Source organism: Polyodon spathula, chromosome 24 (assembly GCF_017654505.1).
Source record: "Polyodon spathula isolate WHYD16114869_AA chromosome 24, ASM1765450v1, whole genome shotgun sequence".
In the NCBI taxonomy this organism is placed as follows: domain Eukaryota; kingdom Metazoa; phylum Chordata; class Actinopteri; order Acipenseriformes; family Polyodontidae; genus Polyodon; species Polyodon spathula.
In genome coordinates this window covers 23,318,396-23,342,782 of record NC_054557.1, presented here as the reverse complement: position 1 = coordinate 23,342,782, position 24,387 = coordinate 23,318,396, and the positions used below count along the sequence as shown (strand labels likewise).

At 41.2% G+C, this 24,387-nt stretch overlaps 1 protein-coding gene across 1 annotated transcript; it reads left to right on the top strand.

Moving 5' to 3' along the window:
* Positions 1-162: 162 nt before the first annotated feature.
* Positions 163-23,735, top strand: LOC121298813 (antigen peptide transporter 1-like; the record flags this gene model as incomplete). The annotated part of the gene is made up of 9 exons (XM_041226044.1): positions 163-559; positions 2,247-2,771; positions 6,683-6,797; positions 8,069-8,199; positions 17,669-17,874; positions 19,450-19,647; positions 20,369-20,497; positions 22,586-22,771; positions 23,493-23,735. Coding segments are annotated over exons 2-9 (1,725 nt in total), but the record flags the coding sequence as incomplete, so codon positions are not given.
* Positions 23,736-24,387: the final 652 nt, after the last annotated feature.

The following is a 24,387-nucleotide window of genomic DNA, read 5'->3' as shown; positions in this document are numbered from 1 at the left end:
CCGGTTATTTCAGTAGTGTTGTGAATTGGGATATGCACACAGGTTCTGAGGAATAAAATGATCATGTACTTTTTGGTCATAAATGTTCTGTAATGCCAGGTCTCGCCGATTAACCACAAGGTGTCGCTGTTACCCGCGCTCTCCTCACAACCCCAGCGCAGATTCTGTCAGCTTCTAGTGGGTTAAACCTAAGTACACGTATTATATATACTGTAGTATATCTTTTACACAGAGCGGTGTAGGCAGATTCTGTCAGTTTAATGCGTGTATAAATTGTTAGATTGTTACGTATCTGTTGCTGGAAACAGAAGGGAAACAGAAGGGCGGTCCTTGTATCCGTAACACTTTCGGTTTCATAACCCGTCTGATAAAACCGGCAGAGACGAGGCAGAAAGACAGAGAAACATAAAGCAACGTTTTCCAGTCCGTGAAGTCTACATTGTCGAAGTTTTGGTCTTTAACTACATCGTTTCAGTTATTTTGCGTGATTTAATTACGAGTAGCTTACATTTCAATAAGCAGTCCTTCCTGCAAACCCACAGCATCTTACACTAACAAGGTAAGCATGAAGAATTCCCTTTAGACGATCTAAAAACTACACACAGGTATCCACGTGTTAGTTATTGTATTGTTATTATTATCAATAATATTACACTCTAGTAGTAGATGTACTGTATGCAGGTCTATTTCAGTTTGTAATTAACTGTGTGTCGTGCAAACACGACTGCAATACAGAGGGATACGTAATGAAACTAACCTTGAATTCAAAAAAGACGCATCAAAAACTTACTATTTTAGGTTATTATTACATTTGTCAATGTGCCACTGCGCCTGTAGAATGGGTGTGTGTTTGGTTAATTATAATGTCCGTGTAAAGTAAGCTATCTCGTGTGAGTTCAATGCAGGTAGTACAGGACTAGTAACAGTGACTGGCGTTCCGCCTGCTATACTTGCTTGGTTGTTGTTAAAATGTAATTCACTGTTTATTGACGAATTTAAATGGATGTTAAAAAAAAAATAAAAACAGTTTTAGAGCAGTCCAGACTCCCATTACAGAGCAGTGTGAGCCAGTCCAGGTTTTATATGCATTCTCTGAGCTCAATAATAACCCCCAGTTGCATTGCAGACCATCTCCGTTATTTTAATGTCCTCTTTATCTATACTGTAACTTTAATTGTGTTAACCGCAAAAATCCAGTCTAAATGTAGCTGTTAATTCTGCAGATACAGCCCTTCAGATGCTTTTATGACGCCTCGGTAAAAAAAAAAAGTGAAGCCTAAGAATGATCAATTTCTTGGTGTTTTTATTCCTCCCCGCAGTGATGGTAAAGCGGCTTCATTTTCTATGTGTTGAGCTGCATAGCTGGTGTGAGATTTCACTGCTCAGATTACCTGGACTGTCCTCCAAACAGGACGCTGTGAATATACATTGTGAACGTGCCTGTCATTTTACACATCTAACAGACTGGAAACTAGCAGAATGCTGGCAAATTACATAAATACAGCGCGTCTTCTGATTTTGTCAAAGAAAAATGAATTTAGCACTGAATGGGTTAATCCGCGGTGTGTAGAGTATAGTAAAACCTGGATCCATTGTGTGTATTATTGCAATAATAGAGTATAGTAAAACCTGGATCCATATATATATATATATATATATATATATATATATATATATATATATATAGTCTGTACTATAGGTCTGTAATCCAATATATTTTTTTATCTACCACGTGAAAGATAGAAAGTGCACCATCTATTTTCACTTTTTGTAATAAAAAAAAAGGATTACAGATAAAATTTTTAAAATATATCCAAATATATATATATATATATATATATATATATATATATATATATATATATAGGGGCCAATTTCTAAATATGATCCTTATGTCTAAATATAAGGATCATACTTTTCTACTAAATATTAAAAATGTATTTTTTCCCTAAGAGATTGTAATAATAGAGTACAGTAAAACCTGGATCCATTGTGTGTATTATTGCAATAATAGAGTACAGTAAAACCTGGACCCACTCTGTGACTGTGTACTGATCCCAGGGAGGCTGCCAGTTGAATTCTCCTCAGCTCCAGCTGGTTTCACACATCAGTGCCCTGGTGGTTGCAAGACTGTAGGATGAACCAGCCGAGAGTGGTGCTGGGATTCCAACCAATCCTTGTTTGATCTGTTGATTTCTCATGTCTGATTTATGATGTATTAACCCGCCCTCTCCTCTCCCCCCCAGCCCTCACCATGAAGCCGCTGGCAGCGCTGGCGTGTCTCCCTCTGCTGGACGTGGCCGTTACTCACGCCCTGCGGCTCGGGCTGACCCGGGTTCCAGTGCCAGAGCTGCAGCTCCCTCTGTGGAGCCTGTGGGTGACGGGTGTGCTGCGAGCCGCCGTGCTGAGCCTGTCCTTCTGTCACACTGTCCGCAGGGCGCCGCAGTGCCCGGCCTGGCTGCTGAGCAGCGATGCCCTGCAGAGCGTGCTGCTCCTGAGCTTGCTCCTACCCTGCTACGCCACGCTGCGGGCTGGGAGTGGAGGCGGGGCACAGGAGCTCCTGTGGGGCTGGCACCGTCCGAGCGCCCTGGCGCTGGGGTACGGAGTGACCGCTGCGACGGCTGTGCTGTGGCAGCGCTACGCACCCTCCCCGTCCGAACCCGGATCGCAGAAGAGAAACGGGGCGTCGCTCAGGAGGCTGGCGGAGCAGATGAGCCCCGACGCCAGGCACTTCGCAGTGGTTGGGTTTTTCCTGGTGGTGTCATCTCTGGGTGAGAGCAGCCTCTCATGTCTTACTATTGTTTTAAACACTGTATCCAGTGCCGGGATCAGGGTGGATTCTGCATGCTTCAATATTTGTATAGAATTTAAAACAATGATCCAGTTTTCTTACATTTTTAAATGAGATGGAAAACAAAAGTAAAAAAAAAATATTGGGAATACAAATAAAGCAGCCGGTTTAATAAAGAAAGGAGAGTTAAACACTCTGTACAGTAGAATGGGAGTTATTGAATGAGGCTGCAGTGTTAAACACTCTGTACAGTAGAATGGGAGTTATTGAATGAGGCTGCAGTGTTAAACACTCTATACAGTAGAATGGGTGTTATTGAATGAGGCTGCAGTGTTAAACACTCTGTACAGTAGAATGGGAGTTATTGAATGAGGCTGCAGTGTTAAACACTCTGTACAGTAGAATGGGTGTTATTGAATGAGGCTGCAGTGTTAAACGCTCTGTACAGTAGAATGGGTGTTATTGAATGAGGCTGCAGTGTTAAACACTCTATACAGTAGAATGGGTGTTATTGAATGAGGCTGCAGTGTTAAACACTCTGTACAGTAGAATGGGTGTTATTGAATGAGGCTGCAGTGTTAAACACTCTGTACAGTAGAATGGGAGTTATTGAATGAGGCTGCAGTGTTAAACACTCTGTACAGTAGAATGGGTGTTATTGAATGAGGCTGCAGTGTTAAACACTCTGTACAGTAGAATGGGTGTTATTGAATGAGGCTGCAGTGTTAAACACTCTGTACAGTAGAATGGGTGTTATTGAATGAGGCTGCAGTGTTAAACACTCTGTACAGTAGAATGGGTGTTATTGAATGAGGCTGCAGTGTTAAACACTCTGTACAGTAGAATGGGTGTTATTGAATGAGGCTGCAGTGTTAAACACTCTGTACAGTAGAATGGGAGTTATTGAATGAGGCTGCAGTGTTAAACACTCTATACAGTAGAATGGGTGTTATTGAATGAGGCTGCAGTGTTAAACACTCTGTACAGTAGAATGGGAGTTATTGAATGAGGCTGCAGTGTTAAACACTCTATACAGTAGAATGGGTGTTATTGAATGAGGCTGCAGTGTTAAACACTCTGTACAGTAGAATGGGTGTTATTGAATGAGGCTGCAGTGTTAAACACTCTGTACAGTAGAATGGGTGTTATTGAATGAGGCTGCAGTGTTAAACACTCTGTACAGTAGAATGGGAGTTATTGAATGAGGCTGCAGTGTTAAACACTCTGTACAGTAGAATGGGTGTTATTGAATGAGGCTGCAGTGTTAAACACTCTGTACAGTAGAATGGGTGTTATTGAATGAGGCTGCAGTGTTAAACACTCTGTACAGTAGAATGGGTGTTATTGAATGAGGCTGCAGTGTTAAACACTCTGTACAGTAGAATGGGTGTTATTGAATGAGGCTGCAGTGTTAAACACTCTGTACAGTAGAATGGGTGTTATTGAATGAGGCTGCAGTGTTAAACACTCTGTACAGTAGAATGGGTGTTATTGAATGAGGCTGCAGTGTTAAACACTCTGTACAGTAGAATGGGTGTTATTGAATGAGGCTGCAGTGTTAAACACTCTGTACAGTAGAATGGGTGTTATTGAATGAGGCTGCAGTGTTAAACACTCTGTACAGTAGAATGGGTGTTATTGAATGAGGCTGCAGTGTTAAACACTCTGTACAGTAGAATGGGAGTTATTGAATGAGGCTGCAGTGTTAAACACTCTGTACAGTAGAATGGGTGTTATTGAATGAGGCTGCAGTGTTAAACACTCTGTACAGTAGAATGGGTGTTATTGAATGAGGCTGCAGTGTTAAACACTCTGTACAGTAGAATGGGTGTTATTGAATGAGGCTGCAGTGTTAAACACTCTGTACAGTAGAATGGGTGTTATTGAATGAGGCTGCAGTGTTAAACACTCTGTACAGTAGAATGGGTGTTATTGAATGAGGCTGCAGTGTTAAACACTCTGTACAGTAGAATGGGTGTTATTGAATGAGGCTGCAGTGTTAAACACTCTGTACAGTAGAATGGGTGTTATTGAATGAGGCTGCAGTGTTAAACACTCTGTACAGTAGAATGGGTGTTATTGAATGAGGCTGCAGTGTTAAACACTCTGTACAGTAGAATGGGAGTTATTGAATGAGGCTGCAGTGTTAAACACTCTATACAGTAGAATGGGTGTTATTGAATGAGGCTGCAGTGTTAAACACTCTGTACAGTAGAATGGGAGTTATTGAATGAGGCTGCAGTGTTAAACACTCTGTACAGTAGAATGGGAGTTATTGAATGAGGCTGCAGTGTTAAACACTCTGTACAGTAGAATGGGAGTTATTGAATGAGGCTGCAGTGTTAAACACTCTATACAGTAGAATGGGTGTTATTGAATGAGGATGCAGTGTTAAACACTCTGTACAGTAGAATGGGTGTTATTGAATGAGGCTGCAGTGTTAAACACTCTGTACAGTAGAATGGGTGTTATTGAATGAGGCTGCAGTGTTAAACACTCTATACAGTAGAATGGGTGTTATTGAATGAGGATGCAGTGTTAAACACTCTGTACAGTAGAATGGGTGTTATTGAATGAGGCTGCAGTGTTAAACTCTCTGTACAGTAGAATGGGTGTTATTGAATGAGGCTGCAGTGTTAAACACTCTGTACAGTAGAATGGGTGTTATTGAATGAGGCTGCAGTGTTAAACACTCTATACAGTAGAATGGGAGTTATTGAATGTTTCTGCAGGGAGATGGACTGCCCTTTAGGCTCAGCTCAGCTCAGAGCTGTGGGAGGCAGGAAGGTGTTCAGCACCACGCTCCCTTTTTAGAGAATTATTTGCTGACATACAGCAGGGTTCAAAAGGTTGGAAAATGATTTACAGCCAGACGAGGGCTACTGAATGTCTTGCCCATGTTTCCTTAATCAGACCCTTTACTTACTCAATAACCTGGTATTATTAGCTGCAGAGTCACTTACAACATCTCACCCTAAAGACAGAGCACAAGGAGGTTAAGTGACTTGCTCAGGGTCACACAGGGAGTCAGTGAGTGAGCCAGAATGTGAAGACCTCCTGGTTACAAGCCCTTTTCTTTAACCACTGGACCCCCCAGCCTCCTATATCTCTGAGTACATCTCTGAGCAAGATCTCTCCCAAGTAGAATGGTACCCAGAATGTTTTTCTTGTTTCTATTGAGTGAGTGAAGTTATCCGGCAACAAACTCCCCATCCTCAGCTGTGCTGCTTTCTAGAAAAAGAAGAACATTTCGGGAGACCGTTCTACTTGTGAGATGTCTTGCTTAGTAAAATATTTTTGCATAATTTTAAAGATGAGATGATTTTCTATTGAGAGATTCCAGGTTATTGGAAAATCATTTGTTTCCAGACTTTGAACACTGCTGTATATTAAACCCTGTGTGTTTGACAAGGCATTTCATTTTGCTGTTGTCTATATTTATTAAATGTAGAGCACTTTATAAACCCCTGTCGTATTGTGATGTAATGTTGTTTATTTCACGTCAACTATTTTTTCTTTGCGTGATATCTTTATAATATTGTCATTGATATGGTTTAGGAACGAACATTTCTATTGGATCAAAAAATGGTCATGGTCTCAATACTAACTGCTGTAGATCAATACTCTGTTGTTATTGTTATTATTGATTTATTTGGCAACTTACAGGTGTTACAGAGCAGCACAGGGTTACAATGCAAAATTAATATTTTTGTACTTTACAATAAGTACTAACAATAGTACTAAAATACAATATGAACTAGGATGCAACATGTTAGGATTACAATGAGTTATATGCACAATGCAGGTGTGTGTGTGTGTGTGTGTGTGTGTGTGTGTGTGTGTGTGTCAGAGGCTGGCTGTGAGTCGCTCAGCCTTTCTGTTTCTCTGCAGGTGAGATGGCTATTCCTTACTACACAGGGAGGATGACAGACTGGATTATGAACGAAGAAGAGCCAGAAGCTTTCAATAACGCCATCACTGCCATGGCCCTGATCACCATCGGGAGGTGAGGTCTCTATAGAGAACATTTCTATTGGATCAGAACACTACAGCCTATAGCATTGCACAGAACTGAATAACAGTCATTACTTTAGTGATTGTGCAGTTATAATGCAACATTATTGTAACGATGTAATAACATTTTAATTACATAGCATTCTGTTATTACAATGTAACGACTTTGCGACATCACATTGCTGGCAGCTCCAATGTGTTTTGCAATGGCACTGCGTTGAGGCACAGGGGGGTGTGTATTTAGAATGTGATTACTGTGCAACTGCAGGATTATTGCATTATTACTAGAGATACTTAGGGACTGATTTTCTAAACTTTGTAAGTAGATTTTGAGTAAATGTTCTAATTTTTAACCATTTAAAAGTATTAATCTAATTAGGTTTGCTTTACACCTCAAATGCAATGCTCTGTCTTGCTCAGGTAAGTACATATTACAACACACCCTGTTTAGCTTTATTAATTGAGATGTACTCAATCTACTCAATGTTCTGAAGTTTTTGTGTTGTCCTCTGTGCTCTTGCTGTGTCAGTACAGTACTGTTCTCCCCGCAGTGCTGTCTCTGTGCTCTTGCTGTATCAGTACAGTACCGTTCTCCCCGCAGTGCTGTCTCTGTGCTCTTGCTGTATCAGTACAGTACTGTTCTCCCCGCAGTGCTGTCTCTGTGCTCTTGCTGTATCAGTTTGTTTGCTTGTTCTCCCCGCAGTGCTGTCTCTGTGCGCTTGCTGTATCAGTACAGTACTGTTCTCCCTGCAGTGCTGTCTCTGTGCTCTTGCTGTATCAGTACAGTACTGTTCTCCCCGCAGTGCTGTCTCTGTGCTCTTGCTGTATCAGTACAGTACTGTTCTCCCCGCAGTGCTGTCTCTGTGCTCTTGCTGTATCAGTTTGTGTGCTTGTTCTCCCCGCAGTGCTGTCTCTGTGCTCTTGCTGTATCAGTTTGTTTGCTTGTTCTCCCCGCAGTGCTGTCTCTGTGCTCTTGCTGTATCAGTTTGTGTGCTTGTTCTCCCCGCAGTGCTGTCTCTGTGCTCTTGCTGTATCAGTTTGTGTGCTTGTTCTCCCCGCAGTGCTGTCTCTGTGCTCTTGCTGTATCAGTACAGTACTGTTCTCCCCGCAGTGCTGTCTCTGTGCTCTTGCTGTATCAGTACAGTACTGTTCTCCCCTCAGTGCTGTCTCTGTGCTCTTGCTGTATCAGTACAGTACTGTTCTCCCCTCAGTGCTGTCTCTGTGCTCTTGCTGTATCAGATTGTTTGCTTGTTCTCCCCTCAGTGCTGTGTCGGAGTTTGTGTGTGACCTCATCTACAACATCACAATGAGCCGGATTCACCTGAGAATCCAGAGCCGGGTCTTCAGGTCAGTGTTACGGCAGGACGTTGCCTTCTTCGACACGGCGCACACTGGTGAGTGGAATGAGCAGTGTAACATATAGCGTAATGCACACAGCGTAATGCATACAGCATAATATATAGTGTAATGCACACAGTGTAATATATAGCGTAATGCACACAGTGTAATGAGCAGTGTAATGCACACAGTGTAATGAGCAGTGTAATACACACAGTGTAATGAGCAGTGTAATACACACAGTGTAATGAGCAGTGTAATACACACAGTGTAATGAGCAGTGTAATACACACAGTGTAATGAGCAGTGTAATGCACACAGTGTAATGAGCAGTGTAATGCACACAGTGTAATGAGCAGTGTAATACACACAGTGTAATGAGCAGTGTAATGCACACAGTGTAATGAGCAGTGTAATACACACAGTGTAATGAGCAGTGTAATATACACAGTGTAATGAGCAGTGTAATACACACAGTGTAATGAGCAGTGTAATACACACAGTGTAATGAGCAGTGTAATACACACAGTGTAATACACAGTGTAATACACACAGTGTAATGAGCAGTGTAATACACACAGTGTAATGAGCAGTGTAATACACACAGTGTAATAAACAGTGTAATACACACAGTGTAATGAGCAGTGTAATACACACAGTGTAATGAGCAGTGTAATACACACAGTGTAATGAGCAGTGTAATGCACACAGTGTAATGAGCAGTGTAATACACACAGTGTAATGAGCAGTGTAATACACAGTGTAATAATACACACAGTGTAATGAGCAGTGTAATACACACAGTGTAATGAGCAGTGTAATACACACAGTGTAATATACACAGTGTAATGAGCAGTGTAATACACACAGTGTAATGAGCAGTGTAATACACACAGTGTAATGAGCAGTGTAATACACACAGTGTAATGAGCAGTGTAATACACACAGTGTAATGAGCAGTGTAATACACACAGTGTAATGAGCAGTGTAATACACACAGTGTAATGAGCAGTGTAATACACACAGTGTAATGAGCAGTGTAATACACACAGTGTAATGAGCAGTGTAATACACACAGTGTAATGAGCAGTGTAATACACACAGTGTAATGAGCAGTGTAATACACACAGTGTAATGAGCAGTGTAATACACACAGTGTAATGAGCAGTGTAATACACACAGTGTAATGAGCAGTGTAATACACACAGTGTAATGAGCAGTGTAATACACAGTGTAATACACAGTGTAATACACACAGTGTAATGAGCAGTGTAATACACACAGTGTAATGAGCAGTGTAATACACACAGTGTAATGAATACACACAGTGTAATGAGCACACAGTGTAATGAGCAGTGTAATACACACAGTGTAATGAGCAGTGTAATACACACAGTGTAATGAGCAGTGTAATACACACAGTGTAATGAGCAGTGTAATACACACAGTGTAATGAGCAGTGTAATACACACAGTGTAATACACAGTGTAGCAGAGTAATACACACAGTGTAATGTTACACAGTGTAATGAGCAGTGTAATACACACAGTGTAATGAGCAGTGTAATACACACAGTGTAATGAGCAGTGTAATACACACAGTGTAATGAGCAGTGTAATACACACAGTGTAATGAGCAGTGTAATACACACAGTGTAATGAGCAGTGTAATACACACAGTGTAATGAGCAGTGTAATACACACAGTGTAATGAGCAGTGTAATACACACAGTGTAATGAGCAGTGTAATACACACAGTGTAATGAGCAGTGTAATACACACAGTGTAATGAGCAGTGTAATACACACAGTGTAATGACAGTGTAATACACACAGTGTAATGAGCAGTGTAATACACACAGTGTAATGAGCAGTGTAATACACACAGTGTAATGAGCAGTGTAATACACACAGTGTAATGAGCAGTGTAATACACACAGTGTAATGAGCAGTGTAATACACACAGTGTAATGAGCAGTGTAATACACACAGTGTAATGAGCAGTGTAATGCACACAGTGTAATGAGCAGTGTAATACACACAGTGTAATGAGCAGTGTAATACACACAGTGTAATGAGCAGTGTAATACACACAGTGTAATGAGCAGTGTAATACACACAGTGTAATGAGCAGTGTAATACACACAGTGTAATGAGCAGTGTAATACACACAGTGTAATACAGTGTTATACACAGTGTAATGAGCAGTGTAATACACACAGTGTAATGAGCAGTGTAATACACACAGTGTAATGAGCAGTGTAATACACACAGTGTAATGAGCAGTGTAATACACACAGTGTAATGAGCAGTGTAATACACACAGTGTATTATACACAGTGTAATACACACAGTGTAATGAGCAGTGTAATACACACAGTGTAATGAGCAGTGTAATACACATAGTGTAATGAGCAGTGTAATACACACAGTGTAATGAGCAGTGTAATACACACAGTGTAATGAGCAGTGTAATACACACAGTGTAATGAGCAGTGTAATACACACAGTGTAATGAGCAGTGTAATACACACAGTGTAATGAGCAGTGTAATACACACAGTGTAACGAGCAGATATACACACACAGTGTAATGAGCAGTGTAATACACACAGTGTAATGAGCAGTGTAATACACACAGTGTAATGAGCAGTGTAATACACACACAGTGTAATGAGCAGTGTAATACACACAGTGTAATGAGCAGTGTAATACACACAGTGTAATGAGCAGTGTAATACACACAGTGTAATGAGCAGTGTAATACACACAGTGTAATGAGCAGTGTAATACACACAGTGTAATGAGCAGTGTAATACACACAGTGTAATGAGCAGTGTAATACACACAGTGTAATGAGCAGTGTAATACACACAGTGTAATGAGCAGTGTAATACACACAGTGTAATGAGCAGTGTAATACACACAGTGTAATGAGCAGTGTAATACACACAGTGTAATGAGCAGTGTAATTCACACAGTGTAATGAGCAGTGTAATACACACAGTGTATTATACACAGTGTAATGAGCAGTGTAATGCACACAGTGTAATGAGCAGTGTTTTACACACAGTGTAATGAGCAGTGTAATATACACAGTGTAATGAGCAGTGTATACACACAGTGTAATGAGCAGTGTAATACACACAGTGTAATGAGCAGTGTAATACACACAGTGTAATGAGCAGTGTAATACACACAGTGTAATGAGCAGTGTAATACACACAGTGTAATGAGCAGTGTAATACACACAGTGTAATGAGCAGTGTAATACACACAGTGTAATGAGCAGTGTAATACACACAGTGTAATGAGCAGTGTAATACACACAGTGTAATGAGCAGTGTAATACACACAGTGTAATGAGCAGTGTAATACACACAGTGTAATACACACAGTGTAATGAGCAGTGTAATACACACAGTGTAATGAGCAGTGTAATGCACACAGTGTAATGAGCAGTGTAATACACACAGTGTAATACAGTGTAATATACACAGTGTAATACACACAGTGTAATGAGCAGTGTAATGACACAGTGTAATGAGCAGTGTAATACACACAGTGTAATGAGCAGTGTAATACACACAGTGTAATGAGCAGTGTAATACACACAGTGTAATGAGCAGTGTAATACACACAGTGTAATGAGCAGTGTAATACACACAGTGTAATGAGCAGTGTAATACACACAGTGTAATGAGCAGTGTAATACACACAGTGTAATGAGCAGTGTAATACACACAGTGTAATGAGCAGTGTAATACACACAGTGTAATGAGCAGTGTAATACACAGTGTAATACAGTGTACAGTGTAATGAGCAGTGTAATACACACAGTGTAATGAGCAGTGTAATACACACAGTGTAATGAGCAGTGTAATACACACAGTGTAATGAGCAGTGTAATACACACAGTGTAATGAGCAGTGTAATACACACAGTGTAATGAGCAGTGTAATACACACAGTGTAATGAGCAGTGTAATACACACAGTGTAATGAGCAGTGTAATACACACAGTGTAATGAGCAGTGTAATACACACAGTGTAATGAGCAGTGTAATACACACAGTGTAATGAGCAGTGTAATACACACAGTGTAATGAGCAGTGTAATACACACAGTGTAATACACACAGTGTAATGAGCAGTGTAATACACACAGTGTAATGAGCACAGTGTAATACACACAGTGTAATGAGCAGTGTAATACACACAGTGTAATGAGCAGTGTAATACACACAGTGTAATGAGCAGTGTAATACACACAGTGTAATGAGCAGTGTAATACACACAGTGTAATGAGCAGTGTAATACACACAGTGTAATGAGCAGTGTAATACACACAGTGTAATGAGCAGTGTATTACACACAGTGTAATTCACACAGTGTAATGAGCAGTGTAATACACACAGTGTATTATACACAGTGTAATACACACAGTGTAATGAGCAGTGTAATACACACAGTGTAATGAGCAGTGTAATACACACAGTGTATTGAATACACAGTGTAATACACACAGTGTAATGAGCAGTGTAATACACACAGTGTAATGAGCAGTGTAATACACACAGTGTAATGAGCAGTGTAATACAATGAGCAGTGTAATACACACAGTGTATGAGCAGTGTAATACACACAGTGTAATGAGCAGTGTAATACACACAGTGTAATGAGCAGTGTAATACACACAGTGTAATGAGCAGTGTAATACACACAGTGTAATGAGCAGTGTAATACACACAGTGTAATGAGCAGTGTAATACACAGTGTAATGAGCAGTGTAATACACACAGTGTAATGAGCAGTGTAATACACACAGTGTAATGAGCAGTGTAATACACACAGTGTAATGAGCAGTGTAATACACACAGTGTAATGAGCAGTGTTATACACAGTGTAATGAGCAGTGTAATACACACAGTGTAATGAGCAGTGTAATACACACAGTGTAATGAGCAGTGTAATACACACAGTGTAATGAGCAGTGTAATACACACAGTGTAATGAGCAGTGTAATACACACAGTGTAACGAGCAGTGTAATACACACAGTGTAATGAGCAGTTTAATACACACAGTGTAATGAGCAGTGTAATACACACAGTGTGTTATACGCAGTGTAATACACACAGTGTAATGAGCAGTGTAATACACACAGTGTAATGAGCAGTGTAATACACACAGTGTAATGAGCAGTGTAATACACACAGTGTAATGAGCAGTGTAATACACACAGTGTAATGAGCAGTGTAATACACACAGTGTAATGAGCAGTGTAATACACACAGTGTAATGAGCAGTGTAATACACACAGTGTAATGAGCAGTGTAATACACAGTGTATTATACACAGTGTAATACACACAGTGTAATGAGCAGTGTAATACATAAGAACATAAGAACATAAGAAAGTTTACAAACGAGAGGAGGCCATTCGGCCCATCTTGCTCGTTTGGTTGTTAGTAGCTTATTGATCCCAAAATCTCATCAAGCAGCTTCTTGAAGGATCCCAGGGTGTCAGCTTCAACAGCATTACTGGGGAGTTGATTCCAGACCCTCACAATTCTCTGTGTAAAAAAGTGCCTCCTATTTTCTGTTCTGAATGCCCCTTTGTCTAATCTCCATTTGTGACCCCTGGTCCTTGTTTCTTTTTTCAGGCTGAAAAAGTCCCTTGGGTCGACACTGTCAATACCTTTTAGAATTTTGAATGCTTGAATTAGGTCGCCACGTAGTCTTCTTTGTTCAAGACTGAACAGATTCAATTCTTTTAGCCTGTCTGCATATGACATGCCTTTTAAGCCCGGGATAATTCTGGTCGCTCTTCTTTGCACTCTTTCTAGAGCAGCAATATCTTTTTTATAGCGAGGTGACCAGAACTGCACACAATATTCAAGATGAGGTCTTACTAGTGCATTGTACAGTTTTAACATTACTTCCTTTGATTTAAATTCAACACTTTTCACAATGTATCCGAGCATCTTGTTGGCCTTTTTTATAGCTTCCCCACATTGTCTAGATGAAGACATTTCTGAGTCAACAAAAACTCCTAGGTCTTTTTCATAGATTCCTTCTCCAATTTCAGTATCTCCCATATGATATTTGTAATGTACATTTTTATTTCCTGCGTGCAGTACCTTACACTTTTCTCTATTAAATGTCATTTGCCATGTGTCTGCCCAGTTCTGAATCTTGTCTAGATCATTTTGAATGACCTTTGCTGCTGCAACAGTGTTTGCCACTCCTCCTACTTTTGTGTCGTCTGCAAATTTAACAAGTTTGCTTACTATACCAGAATCTAAATCATTAATGTAGATTAGGAATAGCAGAGGACCTAATACTGATCCCTGTGGTACACCACTGGTTACCACACTCCATTCTGAGGTTTCTCCTCTAATCAGTACTTTCTGTTTTCTACATGTTAACCACTCCCTAATCCATGTACATGTGTTTCCTTGAATCCCAACTGCATTCAGTTTGAGAATTAATCTTTTGTGCGGGACTTTGTCAAAAGCTTTCTGGAAATCTAAATAAACCATGTCATATGCTTTGCAATTATCCATTATCGATGTTGCATCCTCAAAAAAATCAAGCAAGTTAGTTAGACACGATCTCCCTTTCCTAAAACCATGTTGACTGTCTCCCAGGACCCTGTTACCATATAGGTAATTTTCCATTTTGGATCTTATTATAGTTTCCATAAGTTTGCATATAATAGAAGTCAGGCTTACTGGTCTGTAGTTACCTGGTTCAGTTTTGTTTCCCTTTTTGTGGATCGGTATTACGTTTGCAATTTTCCAGTCTGTCGGTACCACCCCTGTGTCAAGAGACTGCTGCATGATCTTGGTTAGCGGTTTGTAAATTACTTCTTTCATTTCTTTGAGTACTACTGGGAGGATCTCATCCGGCCCAGGGGATTTGTTTATTTTAAGAGCTCCTAGTCCCTTTAACACTTCTGCCTCAGTTATGCTAAAGTTATTTAAAACTGGATAGGAACTGGATGACATGTGGGGCATGTTGTCAGTATCTTCCTTTGTAAAAACTTATGAAAAGTAATCATTTAATATATTTGCTATTTTTTTCTTCATCTACGATTTTGCCATTTGTATCTTAAATATTTAATCTCCTCTTTGAATGTTCGCTTGCAGTTAATATTGGAAAAACATTTTGGAATTGGTTTTAGCTCCCTTAGCAATGTTCATTTCTATTTCTCTCTTGGCCTTTCTAACTTCCTTTTTGACTTGTGTTTGCAGTTCCGTGTACTCTTTCTGCGTACTTTCTTTTTGGTCCTTTTTTAATGCTCTGTAAAGTGCCTTTTTTCGATGAATATTTTTTTTAATTGATCTATTAAACCATTTTGGCAATTTAGTTTTACATTTATATTTGTCTACTTTAGGGATGTAATTGTTTTGCGCCTCTAGTACTACATTTTTGAAGAACAACCATCCTTCTTCTGTGGGTGTTTTCTCTATTTTATTCCAATCTACTTCTGTTAGAGCAGTTTAATACACACAGTGTATTATAGACCGTGTAATACACACAGTGTAATGAGCAGTGTAATGCACACAGTGTAATGAGCAGTGTAATACACACAGTGTAACGAGCAGTGTAATACACACAGTGTAATGAGCAGTGTAATACACACAGTGTAATGAGCAGTGTAATACACACAGTGTAATGAGCAGTGTAATACACACAGTGTAATGAGCAGTGTAATACACACAGTGTAATGAGCAGTGTAATACACACAGTGTAATGAGCAGTGTAATACACACAGTGTAATGAGCAGTGTAATACACACAGTGTAATGAGCAGTGTAATACACACAGTGTAATGAGCAGTGTAATACACACAGTGTAATGAGCAGTGTAATACACACAGTGTAATGAGCAGTGTAATACACACAGTGTAATGAGCAGTGTAATACACACAGTGTAATGAGCAGTGTAATACACACAGTGTAATGAGCAGTGTAATACACACAGTGTAATGAGCAGTGTAATACACACAGTGTAATGAGCAGTGTAATACACACAGTGTAATGAGCAGTGTAATACACACAGTGTAATGAGCAGTGTAATACACACAGTGTAATGAGCAGTGTAATACACACAGTGTAATGAGCAGTGTAATACACACAGTGTAATGAGCAGTGTAATACACACAGTGTAATGAGCAGTGTAATACACACAGTGTAATGAGCAGTGTAATACACACAGTGTAATGAGCAGTGTAATACACACAGTGTAATGAGCAGTGTAATACACACAGTGTAATGAGCAGTGTAATACACACAGTGTAATGAGCAGTGTAATACACACAGTGTAATGAGCAGTGTAATACACACAGTGTAATGAGCAGTGTAATACACACAGTGTAATGAGCAGTGTAATACACACAGTGTAATGAGCAGTGTAATACACACAGTGTAATGAGCAGTGTAATACACACAGTGTAATGAGCAGTGTAATGCACACAGTGTAATGAGCAGTGTAATACACACAGTGTAATGAGCAGTGTAATACACACAGTGTAATGAGCAGTGTAATACACACAGTGTAATGAGCAGTGTAATACACACAGTGTAATGAGCAGTGTAATACACACAGTGTAATGAGCAGTGTAATACACACAGTGTAATGAGCAGTGTAATACACACAGTGTAATGAGCAGTGTAATACACACAGTGTAATGAGCAGTGTAATACACACAGTGTAATGAGCAGTGTAATGCACACAGTGTAATGAGCAGTGTAATGTGTAATGAGCAGTGTAATACACACAGTGTAATGAGCAGTGTAATGCACACAGTGTAATGTGTAATACACACAGTGTAATGAGCAGTGTAATGTACACAGTGTAGTGAGCAGTGTAATACACACAGTGTAATGAGCAGTGTAATACACACAGTGTAATGAGCAGTGTAATACACACAGTGTAATGAGCAGTGTAATACACACAGTGTAATGAGCAGTGTAATACACACAGTGTAATGAGCAGTGTAATAATACACACAGTGTAATGAGCAGTGTAATACACACAGTGTAATGAGCAGTGTAATACACACAGTGTAATAATACACACACAGTGTAATACACACAGAGCAGTGTAATACACACAGTGTAATGAGCAGTGTAATACACACAGTGTAATGAGCAGTGTAATACACACAGTGTAATGAGCAGTGTAATACACACAGTGTAATGAGCAGTGTAATACACACAGTGTAGTGAGCAGTGTAATGCACACAGCAGTGTAATACACACAGTGTAATGAGCAGGCACACAGTGTAATGAGCAGTGTAATGCACACAGTGTAGTGAGCAGTGTAATGTACACAGTGTAATGAGCAGTGTAATGCACACAGTGTAATGAGCAGTGTAATGCACACAGTGTAATGAGCAGTGTAATATACACAGTGTAGTGAGCAGTGTAATGTACACAGTGTAATGCACACAGCGCTGCTTAGCTTCCCCACAGTGTCGCAGTGCCCTCGTGACTCAGTGTGCTGCCTCGTCTGTTCCCCAGGTGACATCACTTCCCGCATCACGACGGACACGAACACGATGAGCGAGTCTCTGAGTGAGAAGCTCAGCCTGCTCATGTGGTATTTCATGAGGGTGCTGTGTCTGTTCGGCTTCATGCTCAGACTGTCCTGGAAACTCTCCCTGTTCACTGCCATCGGCCTGCCCATCATCTGGGTCATTCCAGAACTGACCGGGAAATTCTACCAGGTAAAACTATACAGAACTGACCTTATTATACCAGTAAAACTATATAGAACTGACCTTATTATACCAGTAAAAAACTATATAGAACTGACCTTATTATACCAGTAAAAAACTATATAGAACTGGCCTTATTATACCAGTAAAACTAACACAGCTATCCTTATTATACCAGATAAAACTAAATCAGCTATCCTTATTGTACCAGTAAAACTATAGAGAGCTGTCCTTATTATACCAGTAAAACTATACAGAACTGTCCTTATTATACCAGTAAAACTATACAGAACTGATTATTATACCAGTAAAACTATACAGAACTGACCTTATTGTACCAGTAAAACTATACAGAATTGACCGTATTATACCAGTAAAACTAACACAGCTATCCTTATTATACCAGGTAAAACTAAATCAGCTATCCTTATTATACCAGGTAAAACTAACACAGATAGCCTTATTATACCAGGTAAAACTGTACAGAACTGTCATTGTTATACCAGTAAATCTATACAGAACTGTCCTTATTGTACTAGTAAAACTATACAGAACTGTCCTTATTATACCAGTAAAACTATACAGAACTGATTAATAGAACTGTCCTTATTATACCAGTAAAACTAACACAGCTATTATACCAGGTAAAACTACTATTATACCAGATACAGAACTGTCCTTATTATACCAGTAAAACTATACCTTATTATACCAGGTAAAACTAAAACTATACAGAGCTGACCTTATACAGAGACTGACCTTATTATACCAGTAAAACTATACAGAACTGTCCTTATTATACCAGTAAAACTATACAGAACTGACCTTATTATACCAGTAAAACTATACAGAACTGTCCTTATTATACCAGTAAAACTATACAGAACTGACCTTATTATACCAGTAAAACTATACAGAACTGACCTTATTATACCAGTAAAACTATACAGAACTGTCCTTATTATACCAGTAAAACTATACAGAACTGACCTTATTATACCAGTAAAACTATACAGAACTGAGAACTATACCTTATTATACCAGTAAAACTATACAGAACTGTCCTTATTATACCAGTAAAACTCTACAGAACTGTCCTTATTATACCAGTAAAACTATACAGAACTGACCTTATTATACCAGTAAAACTACAGCTATCCAGTTATTGTACCAGTAAAACTATACAGAATTGACAGTATTATACCAGTAAAACTAACACAGCTATCCTTAGTATACCAGTAAAACTAACACATATATCCTTATTATAGCAGTAAAACTATACAAAATCAACCTTATTATACCAGTAAAGCTAACACAGCTATCATTATTATACCAGGTAAAACTAACACAGCTATCCTTATTATACCAGGTAAAACTAACACAGCTGCCCTTATTACACCAGTAAAACTATTCAGAACTGCTCTCATCAGGAGATCTAGCAGGTAAAGTCATCCAGTGCGGATGAGTTCTTAGTGATCCTTGAAGTTACAGCCCGCTCCGCATTGTGCCCAGCTGAACGTGTATTCAGAGTAACCCTACAGGAATCCCATGTGCAACTCCATTTATTTCTGTTTCTTCTCCTAGAACCTGTCAGTCAGAGTGCAGGAGTCTTTGGCGAAGGCAAATGCTGTTGCCATGGAGACGTTCTCATCGATGAAGACAGTGCGCAGCTTTGCTAACGAGGAGGGCGAGGCAGAGCGATACCGAGACAAACTGGAGGAGACGTACCGGCTCAACAAGATAGAGGCTGCTGCCTACGCTGCCTCCTCCTGGACAAACAGTGTACGTGACAGAGAGAGTGTGAACCTGTCTGCAACACAGAACCCCATCTCTAACACAGAGACCCAGCCCCATCGCTAACACAGAGACCCAGCCCCATCTCTAACACAGAGACCCAGCCCCATCTCTAACACAGAGACCCAGCCCCATCTCTAACACAGAGACCCAGCCCCATCTCTAACACAGAGACCCAGCCCCATCTCTAACACAGAGACCCAGCCCCATCTCTAACACAGAGACCCAGCCCCATCTCTAACACAGAGACCCAGCCCCATCTCTAACACAGAGACCCAGCCCCATCTCTAACACAGAGACCCAGACCCAGCCCCATCTCTAACACAGACCCCCAGCCCCATCTCTAACACAGAGACCCAGCCCCATCTCTAACACAGAGACCCAGCCCCATCTCTAACACAGACCCCCAGCCCCATCTCTAACACATAGACCCAGCCCCATCTCTAACACAAAGACCCAGCCCCATCTCTAACATAGAGACCCAGCCCCATCTGTAACACTGTAACCCAGCCCATTGTAGTTTCTGTATTCAGTGTTGTGTCCTTGTTTTAGATCTCCAGCCTGGCTCTGGTCTCTATGCTGTATCAGTCTGTATAGTGTCTGTATTCAGCGCTGTGTCCTTGTTTCAGCTCTCCAGCCTGGTTCTAAAGGTCTCTATGCTGTATGAGTCTGTATAGTGCCTGTATTCAGTGCTGTGTCCTTGTTTCAGCTCTCCAGCCTGGCTCTGAAGGTCTCTATCCTGTATTACGGAGGGATGCTGGTGACCTCAGGGGATGTGAGCAGTGGAGATCTGGTGTCCTTCGTCCTGTATGAGCTGCAGTTCTCCTCCGCTATGGAGGTGAGACATGAATTCAGACAGACCAGCGCTTCCTGTGCAGAGCAGAGGGGTGTTATTCCAACAAGCTCTCTGCTCATTATGTAGCAAATCCTAATGGGACAGAATCCCCAAACTCTTCTTTCCAAATGTATTCACACAATCTTCTTCTGGAAGGAAAAAACACACCAGTTACATTTCTAAAACAAACCAGAAATAACGATTTATGTTCTTTGGTTTCTGGTTCACTGGGTGCATTGTTTTGGGGGTGGGGTTTATGGCTACATTCTGATTCTCTGGTTTTGATGGCTGTGTTGTGATTCTCTGTGGTTTTGATGGCTGTGTTGTGATTCTCTGTGGTTTTGATGGCTGTGTTGTGATTCTCTGGTTTTGATGGCTGTGTTGTGATTCTCTGGTTTTGATGGCTGTGTTGTGATTCTCTCTGGTTTTGATGGCTGTGTTGTGATTCTCTGGTTTTGAGGGCTGTGTTGTGATTCTCTCTGGTTTTGATGGCTGTGTTGTGATTCTCTCTGGTTTTGATGGCTGTGTTGTGATTCTCTCTGGTTTTGATGGCTGTGTTGTGATTCTCTCTGGTTTTGATGGCTGTGTTGTGATTCTCTCTCTGGTTTTGATGGCTTTGTTGTGATTCTCTCTGGTTTTGATGGCTGTGTTGTGATTCTCTCTGGTTTTGGTGGCTGTGTTGTGATTCTCTCTGGTTTTGATGGCTGTGTTGTGATTCTCTCTGGTTTTGATGGCTGTGTTGTGATTCTCTCTGGTTTTGATGGCTGTGTTGTGATTCTCTCTGGTTTTGATGGCTGTGTTGTGATTCTCTCTGGTTTTGATGGCTGTGTTGTGATTCTCTCTGGTTTTGATGGCTGTGTTGTGATTCTCTCTGGTTTTGATGGCTGTGTTGTGATTCTCTCTGGTTTTGATGGCTGTGTTGTGATTCTCTCTGGTTTTGATGGCTGTGTTGTGATTCTCTCTGGTTTTGATGGCTGTGTTGTGATTCTCTCTGGTTTTCATGGCAGTGTTGTGATTCTCTCTCTGGTTTTGATGGCTTTGTTGTGATTCTCTCTGGTTTTGATGGCTGTGTTGTGATTCTCTCTGGTTTTGATGGCTGTGTTGTGATTCTCTCTGGTTTTGATGGCTGTGTTGTGATTCTCTCTGGTTTTGATGGCTGTGTTGTGATTCTCTCTGGTTTTGATGGCTGTGTTGTGATTCTCTCTGGTTTTGATGGCTGTGTTGTGATTCCCTCTGGTTTTGATGGCTGTGTTGTGAGTCTCTCTAGTTTTGATGGCTGTGCTGAGATTCTCTCTGGTTTTGATGGCTGAGTTGTGATTCTCTGTGGTATTGATGGATATGTTGTTATTCTCTCTCTGGTTTTGATGGCTGTGTTGTGATTCTTTGGTTTTGATGGTTGTGTTCTGATTCTATGTGGTTTTGATGGCTGTGTTGTGATTCTCTCTCTGGTTTTGATGGCTGTGTTGTGATTCTATGGTTTTGATGGCTGTGTTGTGATTCTCTGTGGTTTTCATGGCTGTGTTGAGATTCTCTGTGGTTTTCATCACTGTGTTGTGATTCTCTGGTTTTGATGGCTGTGTTGTGATTCTCTGTGGTTTTGATGGCTGTGTTGTGATTCTCTGTGGTTTTGATGGCTGTGTTGTGATTCTCTGTGGTTTTGTTGGCTGTGTTGTGATTCTCTGTGGTTTTGTTGGCTGTGTTGTGATTCTCTGTGGTTTTGATGGCTGTGTTGTGATTCTCTGGTTTTGATGGCTGTGTTGTGATTCTCTGTGGTTTTGATGGCTGTGTTGTGATTCTCTGGTTTTGATGGCTGTGTTGTAATTCTCTGTGGTTTTGATGACTGTTTTGATTCTCTGGTTTTGATGGCTGTGTTGTGATTCTCTCTGGTTTTGATGGCTGTGTTGTGATTCTCTCTGGTTTTGATGGCTGTGTTGTGATTCTCTGGTTTTGATGGCTGTGTTGTGATTCTCTCTGGTTTTGATGGCTCTGTTATGTTTTTCTCTGGTTTTGATGGCTGTGTTGTGATTCTCACTGGTTCTGCTGACTGCGTTGTTGGTCTGTCACTGTTTTTTCTGGTTTCTCTGGTTTCAGGTGCTGCTCTCGTACTATCCCCACGTGAAGAAGGCGATCGGTGCCTCGGAGAAGATCTTCGAGTACATGGACCGCGAGCCGGAGATGACAGCGGGGACCCTCGCACCTGAGACCCTGAGGGGACACGTGGAGTTCAGGAACGTCAGCTTCGCCTACCCCCGCAGACCCGACACCGCCGTGCTCAAGGTGGGAGCCTCCGCAGGGAGCCACAGCCCGCGCCACGGGGTTCTCTGTGTGTGTGTCTGAGAGAGGTGTCGCTCTCTGAGGGTGTATCTCTCTTTTACTCTCTCATTGTGTTCTCTGTGTGTGTGTGAGAGAGAGAGTATCGCTTTCTGAGGGTGTATCTCTCTTTTACTCTCTCATTGTGTTCTCTGTGTGTGTGTGAGAGGTGACGCTGTCTAAGGGTGTATCTCTCGTTTACTCTCTCATTGTGTTCTCTGTGTGTCTGTGTGATAGTGGTGTCGCTGTCTGAGGGTGTATCTCTCGTTTACTCTCTCATTGTGTTCTCTGTGCATGTGTATGAGAGAGGTGTCGCTCTGACAGTGTATCTCTGGTTTACTCTCTCATTGTGTTCTCTGTGTGTGTGCGTGTGTGTGAGAGGTGTCGCTCTCTGACAGTGTATCTCTGGTTTACTCTCTTATTGTATTTTGTGTGTGTGTGTGTGTGTGTGTGTGTGTGCGCGCATGTGTGTGTGCGTGCATGCGTGCGTGTGTGTGTGTGAGACCCAATATCGAGACCAAATGGTTTTACTCTCTCATTGTGTTCTGTGTGTGTGTGTGTGTGTGTGAGAGAGGTGTCGCTCTCTGAGAGGGCATCTCTGGTTTACTGTCCTTCATTGTGTTCTCTCTCTCTCTCTCTCTCTCTCTCTCTCTCTCTCACTCTCTCTCTCTCTCTCTCTCCCCTCTAGAGTGTCTCGTTTGAGCTGCGCCCCGGTGAGATCACAGCTCTGGTGGGCCCCTCTGGTGGAGGGAAGTCGACATGTGTGTGTCTGCTGGAGCGCTTCTACCAGCCCCAGAGTGGAGAGATCCTGCTGGACGGGGCTCCCCTTCAAGAATACCAGCACTCGTACCTGCACAGGAAGGTAACGCACTCACACTCACACTGCACTCACACTACCAGCACTCACACTGCACTCACACTACCGGCACTCACACTGCACTCACGCAACCAGCACTCACACTGCACTCACACTACCAGCACTCACACTGCACTCACACAACCAGCACTCACACTGCACTCACACTACCGGCACTCACACTGCACTCACACTGCCAGCACTCACACTGCACTCACACTACCAGCACTCACACTGCACTCACACTACCTGCACTCGCACTATCAGCACTCACGCTGCACTCACACTGCACTCAGCACTCGCACTGCACTCACACTACCAATCAATCAATCAATCAATCAATCAATCAATCTTTATTTTATATAGTGCCTTTCACAGTGGACCACCATCAAAAAGCGATTTACAAGATGCAGTAACAAGAAGAAAGTCCATAATACTTTAAATACAGAAAAATGCATAATACATGATACAGTAAAAAAACAACAACATAATACATTAAATACAGTGTAAAGTGCATGATTCATGATAGTAACATAATACGTGAGATAGTAGGAGCAACACAGCAGCTAATAGCAAATATCAGGATTAAAGAAAATGGAAAGTAAGAGAGAACAGGTGGGTTTTGAGAGTTGAATTAAAGAGTCAGAGCCATGAAGCACTCACACTCACACTACCAGCACTCACACTGCACTCACACTACCAGCACTCACACTACCGGCACTCACAC